The sequence below is a fragment of the Numenius arquata genome, chromosome 10 (genome assembly GCF_964106895.1).
Source record: "Numenius arquata chromosome 10, bNumArq3.hap1.1, whole genome shotgun sequence".
Taxonomy (NCBI): Eukaryota; Metazoa; Chordata; class Aves; order Charadriiformes; family Scolopacidae; genus Numenius; species Numenius arquata.
Window position 1 is genome coordinate 41,155,097 of NC_133585.1, and position 13,305 is coordinate 41,168,401.

Consider the following 13,305-nt stretch of genomic DNA (forward strand, 5'->3'; position numbering starts at 1 on the left):
TAAAGCCCAAGATTAAATAGCAATCTGAGTATGCTATATGGGCCACACAAGTGTACAGTGTGGGTCAAAATTATTCTGTTGTTCCTGTCTGACAGTCTCACTACAATACATCTCAATAAAAAAAATCTGTGCTTTCTGTACGCTGTGAGGTCTGGTGTCACCATCACGCTGCTATAGAGAGTTCCTGAGTTTTTAATTTGAAAAACAAACAATCAAACCTTCAAAAACTTTCTGACCTTGAATATGCTTTGGAAAGAACTAAATCCACATACACCAAGCAGACTTTGCTATTGTTTGCATATGACTTTTAAGAGGTAAAGTCCATGTTGGTGTGAGTTTGTGTCACTCCTAAGCAAGAGTCCTCACAAATACGCAAATCACAGACTAAAAATTCAGGTCATAAATGACTGGTCAGTGAGTTTTCAGACTGCTGGTAGTTGCAGCAAGCAACACTAATCCACTTCAATTAAATCATTATGGCCAATTTACAAAAATCAGCATCTCAAGCACTCCAAAAATAATTTATTTTCAGATAATGTAGTACTGCAAAACAACATCTTCTTGTCCCCACAACAAAAAACAATTGCAAATGGGAAGCACACTAGCCCTTCCTTTATGAGTCTTAATGGCTAAACTCATTATGTCTGAGGTAAAGATAATCTGCATATCCTTGGTGCTGTATCTTTACTTCAAGTCTGGCTTGCGAACCTTTGTTCACATTTCATCACACAGACATGCTGCCTGCCCAGCAGCATGCCCCTAACTGAGATGAAGGCCCGGCGTCGCTCAGGTTCTGTACTGAGTTGTTTTCCTTAATTTGTTTCCTTTGCATCTTGCCTCAGTTTATTCCATATTGTTGGAAGCTTTTATTTAATGCAGAAACTCACTTTCCCCTCGCTGCCTTCCTCTTTCTCACCATTCTCTGCAGGGATCTCTCTTTTATCCCTTCTCATCCACTTTCCCTCCAGCACTGGAGACAAAACCTTTATCTTTTACCTTGGCACCAGCTGGCCAGCGTGCTGAGTCTTGCCACCTTTGGTGACAGACAGAATTCAGAAAAAATTGTGACCTACTGCCCACAAAGCAGTCAGGACCTCACATTTTTGTTCCTTTGCTGCTTTCATGCCAGCACTGCAGGGTCAGCTGGGACTGTGTCAAATTACCCAAACTGAAGGCTGAGCTCTTAGCTCTTAATTGCAGTTTTTCAGTTCTAAGTTTATGGATTGTCACTGAGCTTTAAATATGCACCAAGGGCTTAAAGTACCTTGGCAAGGGAATAGTATGTGAATGTAATACCTCTTAAAATTAGCATGCTTGAACTAAATTTTCTTTAAGTTCACTGTAGTATTCCAAACCAGGAAAAAGATCAAATACCCTTGCAAACTCATTAAAAAGGAGAAGAAAACGTGAAAAAGTCTTGGGAACTTAAAAATAATGGAGAGAGAAACTATTACGTTACACTGTGAAGTGTAGTTTTGGAGCATAAAACACTGCTGTCTTGATTTTTTCAGAAGTGGATCACCTACTCTTTCAATAACTCATCAACTGTAATGAGAACCATGTGATGGATGCCATTGGGATTGCTTTGCCTCTCATGATTCCTACTGCATGTGAAAAACTAGTCAACAAAATTGAAAAGTTGCTCATTTTCTCTTTTAGCTTGAAGAAGGAGGCCTCAAAGCTTTCAAAGAGATGTGGTTCCATGATTCAGGTGTCTCCTGAGGAAATATTAGGAAGTGCTGAATTTTGGCCTAACTATGACACTGCTGACCTTGAGTACATCACTTCTCTGTGTATAAAGACATATATGCATGCATACATACATATATGTGCATGTGTGCACGTATGTATATGTGTGTGCGCATACATACCCAGGCAGAGAGAGAGTGCTTATTCTCTCCTGGTGTCCAGTTTGAGACACACAGGAACTGATCTTACCAATGTGCTTTTTCCAGTTTGTAGGCTGCAAAAGGGCTTTTCAGAACATGGGCAGGTTTCAGTCTCCACCAGAGAAATGCTGCTAATGAAAATATCTAAGTGAAGTGGAGAGGAAGAAGCCTGGGATGAAACAACTGCAATGGGACTCCAGGCTTGGCTTGTCTATCCTTTTCTCTTTCCTTTTCTTTTTACCTTTAGGTGGACATATCAATTGCTAGAAACAATTCTCAATTTACTCCAAACAGAACCAGTTATTTTACTAGTTCACCTCAGCCAAATGAAATTAAACTGCGACAAAAGGGTTCTATTTTCATAATTTTCCTAAGTACTTTGAATTAAACATTTTGTTCAGTCAACAAAGTTGGACTACAATCTACGTGGGTCTTAAATAAAAACCATTTATTTTTGGAAAATACTCAAATTGCAATGAACTACAAATTCAAATATCCTCCCAATGGCTACACAAACCATCTAATGGTTCTATACATGAATATTCAGAATTTGTCACAAGGTCATTGTCAGTATCTAAAAGTGCTTTAGGTAAAAAACAGAATATAGCCAGCAAAACCATGGAACATACTCCAGAGAGCAGGAGGGTGTTTAAGCTGCTCATGCCTGCCCTACTTGGACGTCACAACTCAGACTAGTCAGTTGTTCCAACTTAGTGACCCAAGCTGACACCTTTTGTTTGGCTAATGACAGCTCCTCAGCTATGCTGATCTTGACCCAGATTCCTTTCTGGCTAAGTGTGGAAACTCAGGACAGAGCACTCCATAAAGTGATACCATCTATCATCTATCTGGCACAGAAAAAACTGGATATGCCCAGAGTAAAAAACATGCAGGAAGCATCTCTAGTAAGGTCTTAAATCGTCCCTACTTCAGATTATAGACCCAAACATCTCTGACTCAAAATGCGCATCAAGATTCTGTGTCCTGACCATAAGACAAACGTATTTATTATTCATGTCATCAAAGAGGATCAGCACAACTTGCTTAGCTGAGTTCTGGTCAGCACACCATCCAACCTGGCACGCGGGCATCACTACTCAGTACCATTTACAAGGCCTTTGACAGCCAGGGAAACAGCGACATAGAACATGTGAGACAGAACTCATTCAGCGATAGCGCAGAGGCTGTTGCTCAAAAGATGCAGGTGAAGAGGCAGCTCTTCCCTCTAGCTCACATCCTGAGTACAGTATTGGTCAGACTGCTCTCAGTAAACACAGCTACTCTGTCACTCACCTGCAGAACATGAAACAGCTCCAAATCTTGCTGAGGCCAGCGGAAATCTTTCTGCTATCACTGCAACAGTGATAACATGCAGCAAATGAGGCAAGAGCTATGTACAGAACTGCCACCCTTTCACAGGGAGCCCCAAGAACTTCGAAGGAAGACAGGACTGCTTGCAAAACACTGAACAGGAATCCTGGATTGTCATGTGGCAGGGAAGCAGTGGAAGAGATGTATTTCACATGCTTGGATGTATAAGAGACAATAGAAATGTTGACTGAAAAGAGCAAACATTTGCCCTTGGGCTCATGCCTGTGTGCTTAAAACAAGGCTTTTGCCAAGACCAGGCCAAGTCATAGGCTTTCAACTGGAAAGGTGAGGGGAATGGCTGTGACACCTTGCAGGGCAGGAGAAGGGAGGGAAGGAGTGTTGGATCTTGCCTACCTGCGGACGACTAGTTTCAGCTTCTTGTAGGACCCTTTAACCAGGGAGATGGCCTCTCTCCTGGAGCTGCTGAGTTCCACCTCATTGATGTTCACCACTTCATCACCAGCCTGCAGCTTGGAAGGCAGGGAGTCCGCTTTACCTCCCTCTTCAATCTGCACAGGAAAGAGAGGAGAAAGAAATGGTGAGACATGCCTGCCACAGTTTGGCTATCACGTGCAGACCTGAGCATGCATTTCTGTTGAAGGAATTAGGTCTACAAGCCCCAAATTCAGCTTTCTGATTAAGAAATATTGTCTCCTTTTGCCAGCCAGCTTCTTTAAAGTGTGTGCTTGCCTCCCCTACATTTCATATAGATGGCAGCTGGGGATCAGCAGCCAAATTAATTCTGCCAAGAGGCATTGTTTTGAATAAGCCTGAAAATAAGCCTTTAGTATTTGGAAGCAGTAAATGCCCGTAAAATGGCCATGGAATGCCTCCTGATACAAGCAGCCAGGCAAGCCCAAGGGCAAAGCCAGGATTAGAAGAGCTTGGATGTGATTTTTTTGTTCAAGCTCCTCTTCATGATCTAGCTGGTGGATTAACAACAGCTTCTTGCTTACTGGCCAGCAACAAAGCAGATGCACATAGGTGTATGCAGTTAATGGCATGCAGCACCTGTGTAGGGTTTTTCAGCTAGGGACTGAAAGAAAGTAGACAATTACTTTAATTTTATGAGAAAGTAAGAAGCCTGCCGAAGGCTATGTGGTGGCAAAGCGAGAATGAGAATCCTAGGACACTTTCCTCTGTTTCGTATGATCCATCATGTACACATGCACATGGATTCTCCACCAGCGTGCCAGCAGAAATATGCCAAGCCTGCAAAGAAGTAAGTGTCAAGGCAGAGGACAAGAAAGTTTGACCCAGAATCTCTGAAGCTCAACCCTGTGGACTAATGCTCTACTTCTCTGAAAAGGCGTACTAGCATAGCAGAGGGCAAGGTTCTACATGGGTTAATGCACTGCAAATCCTCCGTTTCTGGAGACTCAGGAGTGCCACCAATTTGGAGTGCAACTGATATAGCTTTTATTACAACACTTGCCACCACAAAATCTGATATTCAAAGCACCTGGCAGTCCCTGTTCAACAGAAACTGTGACCTGTGTTAGCAATTGTCATGAGACTCACGAGTATAACATCTCATGGCTCATTAGAAGCTTAATCTCTTCCTTCAGGCCTTCATCTTTCCAGACATCATATTGAGAAAACGAAATGTATCTGAATTGGATTAAGGCTCTGATCCAGCCAGGGGAAGGGCTGCTATTTGCAGGGGTACCATTTTCTGAGCAGTGAAATTGCACACGCACTTCTGGAAGTTACTTTTATTTCAAGTCATGCCGGGCAAAGTGTAATTGAGCCATAACCCAGACATGTAACTCAGCACATACAGAGGTATTACCCAGATTTTTACCAGAACATTAGTTTCGGTGTTGAAGGATGATTTCTCGCAGGCGAAGCCGGTCTGTTCTTCTGAACAATAATATTCCAGCTCACGTACCTTCAAAAACTTAAAATCTGGCTTCCATAAACATTAGGTAATAAATTCTCTGAACCCCCTACAAAGGCAGGTAAAAATCATTGTCACTCATCCTACCAGGAAGTCATTCCACTGATGAATGAGTTTTTTCTTTTCTTCTTAAGAATGGATAAAACCACAGGAATGAGACTTCATATAAAGAACCTTGTATCACAATTACCAGGAAGGGTGAGAGATGAAACATTAGACCTTGCTGCCAGCATAAATAAATGACAAACTAAAAATGCAGTATTGCTCCAGTTTGTTGCTGCTGTAAGGAAAGCAGGTGGGTATCATTTCAATGCAATACAATAGAGTGTGATACTATGGGTTAGATTAACTTGTGATATAGTCGGCAGCAGGGATTTTTGTTTGGTTTTGTTTTGCTATGTTTGATCACATATAATGAAGAAAAGGCATTCTTGGAAAAATATCTCCTGCAACAAATACCAACTACTTCAAAGGCTGAGATACTAATCAGAAGCATTTGTATTAACTTCTACCTTGATAAACCCTGACCTTAAAAAAATCAACAAAATTGTGATCTGTGCTTTCTCCTGTAATAATCCAAATTGTATTTATATATTTTAGGTTTTTTCACTCCACAGGATCACTTCTTTAAGGTCTTCTCTGCAACCACATGGACTAGACATTTCTTTTTCTCCTCTTTTTTAGTGAAAATGGAAATTTGGATTCTTCCATAATCACCTTTATAAATAACGTGAAATCAAAGACTTCAAGGAAAGACTAAACCCTGCAATACGTCTGGTAAGGTTCCTAACATTATGAACAGCTCTGAAAGAAATCTTTCTTCAAATCCTGATGCATTCCAGCTTATGCCTATGCCAAGGGCTCTTAAACGGCAGCTTGCAAGGCCACGAAGCCAGACACAGTATCACAGTAAAGAATGCCTTTAAGGAAAGTTTGCTAGCACAAGTACAGAGCCATCTGCAAGTAATTCCAGAGGCTGAGAATGATCTGCTTTGCTCCTGTGTACTTAAACTGTCCAGGAGCCATACCTAAAACAAGACTCGCTTTTTGTGATTAGAAGCTTTTGATGGCAGCATCAAAACCATATTATTTATGTACCGAGAGAGAATGTAAATGAATTACATAGTTACCTCATCTATTAATAATCTGTCAGCCTTCTCATCTATTGCTTAGGTAGAGGTTGTGTTATCTATTTGGCTGGGGTTCCCTGGATGCAAATTCCTTAAAGTTCATGGAGGAAAACATTCACAACAGGCCTGTGACCTGGCACTACCATTCAGAGAGTCAAAAGAGGCAAAAAGACTCCCAAGTTTCCACCAAAAGTCCAGAAACAAGGCACCATCTCCCAAAGCAAGGCTCAGATGCTCCACATTCATTTCTTCTCTCTCAATGCCTCTGAAAATATTTGTGTTTAAGGAGTGGTGATATTTCAAGGAAAGGACTGAATGATTCAAACAAAACAAGCTGCACTGTAAACACAAAGCTCTATCTCTACCCCGTGTAACAATTATCAACAAAGCAAACAAACCTCAGCATACATGTAACCTATTTAAATGAACACCTGCTTCACTGGACAAGGCTGAACAAAGTCAAGGATGGGACTCCGCTGGGTCTGTGCTGCACTGAGCAGTCAAGGAAGATGCTTGCAAAGCTGTGCATGACACAGGTGCCATTTGTGCATGTGGTTACCTTCTCTGAACAGCCTGTCTCACCCTATGGATCAGGTCCCAAGTGAGAGAAAATGAGAAGGCAACTCTTCAACTGTTCCCTAAATCTCAAGTGGTTCTAAGTACTGTCAGTCAGTATGGGCAGACCCAGCAATACAGTCTGTTTCTTTAAGCGTGCAAGTTGTGTTGGAGTACTTTGAGCAGCCACAGCATTGTCAAAATTACTCTCAACAGTCACTTGTGCCAAAAATGTAATCACCATAAGCTACAGGATCTAGCATAAGAGGTCAATCAATAGCCAGTAAGACCTCTTATGGTTTATTTAAGCTGAGAAAAACAAGGTTTCTCAATGCAGCCAGCAAACCTGGGTGTAGGATTGTCGCTTATCCATCAGGAGCAGAAGAAGCCAGTAGGAACCGGCCAGGGACTGAAGTTTTTTTTCCCTTTTGGCTGGATTGGGCAAACTGCTCTGCCAAGTCGAGTTAGGAGAGGTGACTGACAAGCACAGGGTGGAGGAATACCTAAAAAACAGGCTGGGTTTGAGCTTCATGTGCTGGGCTGAACCTTAGAGGGCTGGATTCAATGGCTGGTCTTACTGCAGGTGCTGTGAGTACAGCCAGCTGCCCAGGCACTGCCAAGCAGGGAGAAGAACCCCTCTCCTTGAAATCAGCAGGAGCATCTGTACAGTAAAGCATTTGTGAATAGCATAAAGCCTCTTGGTTTCTGTGCCTCAGTTTCCCACCTATAAAATGGACACAATTGTTACCACTTATGTCTGTCCTGTCTATTTAATGTGTGAGATCTCTGTGGGTGGCGATTACCAAAATCTTGGTGCTCATTCCAGGGGCTGTCTCTGCAAATTCCTAGCTCACAGGCCCTGACCTTGGGCAGAGTCTGTGCCAATTAGAACCATGCAACAGGAAAGTATCCCCTTCCAGAGGGTGTTCCACCAACCATCTACAAGATGGTTCCTACTTCCTGTGAAATCCCATCAAACTTCTGTGACTTCAGCATCTCCCCCCACCTCTATCTTTCTTTCTGTTTCCCACAAACATATCTAGCCAATTCTTTTAGGTTCCTTCAGAAGGACAGAATAAGATCTTCCCTGCCAAGCTGGCCTCTTCTGAAATACACCCACTTGAAAATGCCTCAATAGTTTCCTCAGGATGATGCAAACTCAAGTCCCTTCAGTTGTTTAACGCAGTAAAGCCTTCCATGCCCACTGCCCTTTCCTGAAAATCCCAAAGGCCACCTCTGGTCCTGCTTTGCATTAACACTCCAGTCCGTTTTCTTGCATTAGAGGAGGCTTCTTGTCATTCAATAGATACTGCAGCAGAGTTTGAACCCATCTGTTCTCCCTTTTTTGGCTTACTGTAAAAGCAAGAAGTTGCTTAAGCAGATCACCAAGGATACATAAGACTTATTACTACTGTCTTTTGTTTGGTTCGCTATGGTTACTGTAGGTTCAGAGAATGCTGTCTAACTGAGATCCTTTCTTGATTATTTTAAAGAAGTTTTCTTTATTTATTCCTCTTTTCCCTTTCTTTGAGGAGCTTTGGTAACAACAAATTCTCTGTAGCTTTTAAGATAGATTATTCCATCTTTGTGTCCTTTATATCATGAATGGTGCATGTGATTCCTAAACGGTAAACTTACTTGCTGAAGTTTCTCAATAAAAAAAAAATAAATAAGCAAGCAAATATGTATGTACAAAGTATGCAGTTACACAAGTGAGAGCTGTGCCACACAGTAGGTTAGTACAACTGCTGAGTGCCACCAGGAGATGCTCTGGAAAAAAACAGTAAGCCAGCATAGCTGGGTGTTGACAGAAGCAGCAGCAATTGCAATGACAAACTACTGCCCTTTTCGTGTCAGATATTATAATGATGGGAAGGGAAGCATCACAAATGAACTGCTGGAGATGGCTGTCTAGAATTCCTGAGCTGCCCAAAAGATTTTATAGAAACTGACAGGGTGAGAGAGGAAGAAATTTTGCTCCACGATGGAACTGAGAGAGGTAGCTTGCTCTGCTGCAAGCAGTCTGAGACTCCCCCAGGAGAAGCATTGCAGAAAAATGTGCTCTACTTTAGAGCTCTTGTTTTCAAATATTTTACTGGAACCATTTTCATTCTTTCCAGTGCAACAATGCATTTCCAGTGAATCTGGGGTTCATCTCTTCCTTGTCCCTCACGAGGTCATTAGTACTGGTGCAACTTGGGGAAAAGGGTTAAACCAGCTGTGCATTTGAGATAAAACACAGGAAAACTGACCGTATCCATTTCCAAATTCAACAGTCAAGGTTTAGTCACTTCACAGTGCTCAGACCGGAACATCAAACAGGCAAGATTGGGGTCTTTCATCTACCTGTCAACTATTAGGTGTAATATGGACCAGTTGCATATTGCACCTCTCTGCACACAGAGAAACATTGGTCCAAATTCGGCTTGCTCAGTAAACTCATTGAGTAGGTGATTGGTTTAGGCTTCATGTTGGAGATGGTGATTTTTAAGCCCCTGTGAAGTTCAGAGATGGTTCTCGGACCTAAAAACAAAGATTCAGAACTGCTGAATGACTCCAGAGAATATGCTGCTCCCCTCATTCAGACTTAATGCCATGTCACAACTTGGGGGCAGAGAGTGTTTCCCATGCAGCAGACAGAAGTTCTTCCCCATTGTCCCCAACCTCTGTGTCAGCATGACAGAGCAGTTAGGACAATTCAATCAAAAAATAGTTAAGTCAAAGGTCTCCCCCTGGAGCCGTGTCTCTGCTGGGTTTCCCCATCCCTGATGCAGACATGCATCTCAAGAGAATCTAGCTATTGACATTTACTCCAAGCCAAAGAAAGTGTTTCCAAATTAGTTATTGTTTTATTCTGCAGGGAAGCAAGGAAGGGATTTTTTCTCATAGTGCTCTGGATTGTTCTACAGTAACATTCCTGCTCCCAAGTACAAAGCATAGTAGCGGAGAGACTAATTTATTCCAGGTAGTCATACAAGGTTCACATAGCATGAATTCACCTTAAGATGCTAAACTTTATTCAGTAGAAGAACAAGTTAAACTACACGGTTTTGAAGGGTTAGCAGTGCTATGAAATGCTTCTGACACTTCAAAAAAAAAAAAAATCTGTTATTTAACACAGGCAAAAAAACATACTTTCTCCCACATGCCTGAAACACATTAATGAATATACTTGGTTTGGAGGAAGACACCTAGGAAGGAGAATTCCAGCCCCTACCGTTCACAACTCTAACACTTCTGGCATCCCCAGGCTTATTTTCCAGTTACTGCATCAGAGAGGCTGTAAATCTAAAGGGACCAAGAACTGTTCTGGTATAATTTATCAAGAGCAGGTGCCAAAGCAAAGTGGCAAAAGGGCACCAAAGCAGAAACCCAGCTGCAGAAATGCCACTGTGATCCATGTAGGGTGCACGCAAGTTACTTGGAAGTGGCGAGGATTCAAGGTCATTCCTAGGACTACCCTGTAGGCTCCAACACTTCCACACCTTTCCAGTTCCCGCATGATTGTTTCCTGTCCTGGGAGCAAGGTTAATCTCAGCAGTCAGCCCCTCAGCAAAAAGTGGCAAGAAGTGAATGGAAAACAGATTGCTGGCTTCAGCTACAAGAGATAAGAAGACATGCTTGGATGAGTTCGTGTCTAACTCCTCTTGGTGACTCTAAATTCCTAAGCCAGTGGAGGAAAGAAGGCTTAGCTCTTAAGATAATTTTCCACCTTCTTAAGCATAGAACTGTTAGGCTCCCACAGAGTTTCACATTTAAAAGTGGAAGGGGAAGGGAAAATCAAGTCTTCTTTCAACTAATGCACAAAGAAAGATGGACCTATGAGACAGCTTTGATTCAGGCCTTCAAGAACCCTCCAGGATCTTTTCTGTAACAAGAGGCAAAACTAACAATACATTTTCTCCACCCCTCTCCATATATACAAGACAAGGAACTAATCTGTGTTTGCTCTAAGGTAACGCCTACAGCCATATCAGGTCCCTCGTCTAGAGGCATGGTACAAATACATTATCAAAGACAGCTCCTGCCCCAAGCCTTACAGTATAAATGGACAGGTTAGACAAACAGAGGGACAGGAAACAGAGATGTGGAAAAGCTGCAGCAAGCAGAAAGATAGCGGCAAAGCCCGGTCTCAGCTACACGGTGACATTTGCAACATATGGGCTGAACCTAGAAGCAAGAAGAAGCAAGAGCACCTGCAGGATGGGAAAAATCAGCTTGTTTTCAGCCAGCATAAAGCCAGCTGTGATTTGTGCAGGGACCAACTGCAAAATGACATTCTGACATGCTTTACAGTGGCAGCAAACAGTTCTTCTCCTGCTAGCCCAGAGAGACAGGAAAAAGGTGGGTAGAGAATAGGAGATGGCTTCTTTCCTGGCTCTCCCAGCACTTGGCTGCCTGCTGCTCCATGCCAGGGTGTCCAGGGCCCCAATATCTCAAACGTCATTAATGCTTCTTCCTACCTTTCCCTCCTGTTGTTCACAGCACACAACTGGGCCAGTCGAGGAAAAAAATCACCGATGTGCACTTGAGTCACGGACAGAGCAACTACGAAAAGCACTGCCTGTGCAGGTGCAGAGTAATGCTTGCCTTTTTGCAGCGTTAAAACTTGAGGGATTGCTTTCTCCTGTGCTTTATCCGTTTCCTTCATGAGGCCAGCTTTTACCCCAGCAGAAGTTCTGCCTGCAGAACACACCCTACTCGTGCATGTGGGAATCGGAGAGCCTTACTTCTTTGTTCGCTGTTTGGTTTTTGCAAACAATCCATTCCAAGCATGCCACAGAGGGTATATTACCAGGTGATACAAATACTGGGTCCTGGAGCACGTTAACTTGATCCTGTTCGGTCTGCAGTGATTATCAGGGCAGTATCAGCTCAAGGGGCTACGAGAACTCATTCCCTGTTACTCTGTTGTATCTGATACAGCTCGCCCCTCTCCAGAGCACACAAAGCCAGTGACTGCACATGTCTGAGAGTTAATATTTGCTTTGCAATATCAGAGTTAAAAATAGCTGTTTGTCAAAGAGTCTGCTGGAAAGGTCTTCTGCTCTCCCCCAAATACACCCAAGGTTTCCGCACTCAGGACTCCTTTTTTCACCCTGCTTTGTCATCCTGCCCCCAACTTCACAGTCCTTTCTCACATTTCTCACAAGGTTTCAATAATTAAAAACCCAGTTCCTATGACATTTAGACAGTAAGCCCGTTACAGTCTAGGTGACGGGCTATCAAACATGTGGCCACCCAACACAGGAAAGAGGCATTGCCTCAAAGCTACTGCGTGGCTACTGAGTCCATTGCAGCTTGGAAGAGCATGGCAGCTGAGGATCACTGGCAAACTCAGGTGTCCTCATACACTCCCATTCCCCAGCCACTCCACTGTTGTGTTCCCAGTGTGCAGGGTGCCATTCATCATTCTCGTCACCGTCTCTATCCTGATCATTGTGGCAGGAGCCAACACAGCATGCACCAGCTTTACCCACAGAGATGAACTGACCCTAGCACTTAATGTTTCTCAATCAGTGCCATGCCCCAGAAGAAGCTGGAGATGGGCCTGTGGTAACAGTTGTAATTATTAAAACTGAGGTAAGGTACTGTTAAGGGACTGCCTGAACCCTACAAACCCTAGGATTTTCAGTCAGTGACATCCACTGCTCCCTAATCCTTTCCATAGGCACCTGTACAGACCCCCTATACCATTTCCAAGCAGCCCTTCTTGGTGGTTGCAGTGTATCCCTCATACTGTGGGATGTCATGGACCAACATTGACTCACAACTCAAAATGTAAAATGTGCAAGGACTGGCCCACCTCAAGAAATGTCACCTTTTGCACTCAGTGCAAACGGATAGGCATAGGAACATGTTATTATTTTTTTGCTGTTGGCAGTTTCTTTTGCTTTGCATACTCTCTTCTCTCAGCATGACCTTACATACCCTCCATCCTCCTGTCCTTGCCATCTAGGAAAACAAACCAGTTGAAGACGTGTCTGCCAAATCATATTTGTTACCTACTTCAAGGACAATTTTTCAAGCCTGGGGAAAGCCAAACCTAACATCACAGGAACTCCCATAGTAGGAAGTCTAGTTTCTTTAATCTCCCTCCTGTCTGTTCTAAAAACAAGGAGCAAATGATGAAATTTGAACTTGCTTTCCAATTCTTGTTACATAGCACTGCCTTGTGCCCTTTTTTACAGGATGCTTTACACGTCTTCCCAGACTTTTGTATTACTTTTCTATACTTGCTGTTATGACCTATATTGCCATAAACCCTAGAGGTTGTAGCTTGACAGGGTGACCAACTGCCATGAGACTTTCTTTTGATTGTGCCTTTTTGGGGTAACTGGAAAATATTTCCACATAAGAAAATACAGCTAAGATGCACACACCCGTGATCGGTTCAGAGAAGAAATAAGACAACCAGCAGGCTCTCAAAGTGCAGTTGTTGAAGGTTATTTTCACCACA

The 13,305-nt window shown here is 42.9% G+C and overlaps 1 protein-coding gene across 1 annotated transcript in view; it reads right to left on the reverse strand.

The window, feature by feature from the left end:
• SHROOM3 (shroom family member 3) overlaps positions 1–13,305 on the reverse strand; it is a 150,294-nt gene that overhangs the window by 101,111 nt on the left and 35,878 nt on the right. The window contains exon 2 of the mRNA XM_074154614.1: positions 3,615–3,769. Coding sequence (XP_074010715.1) covers positions 3,615–3,769 — 155 coding nt within the window. The remainder of the gene's footprint in view (positions 1–3,614; positions 3,770–13,305) is intronic.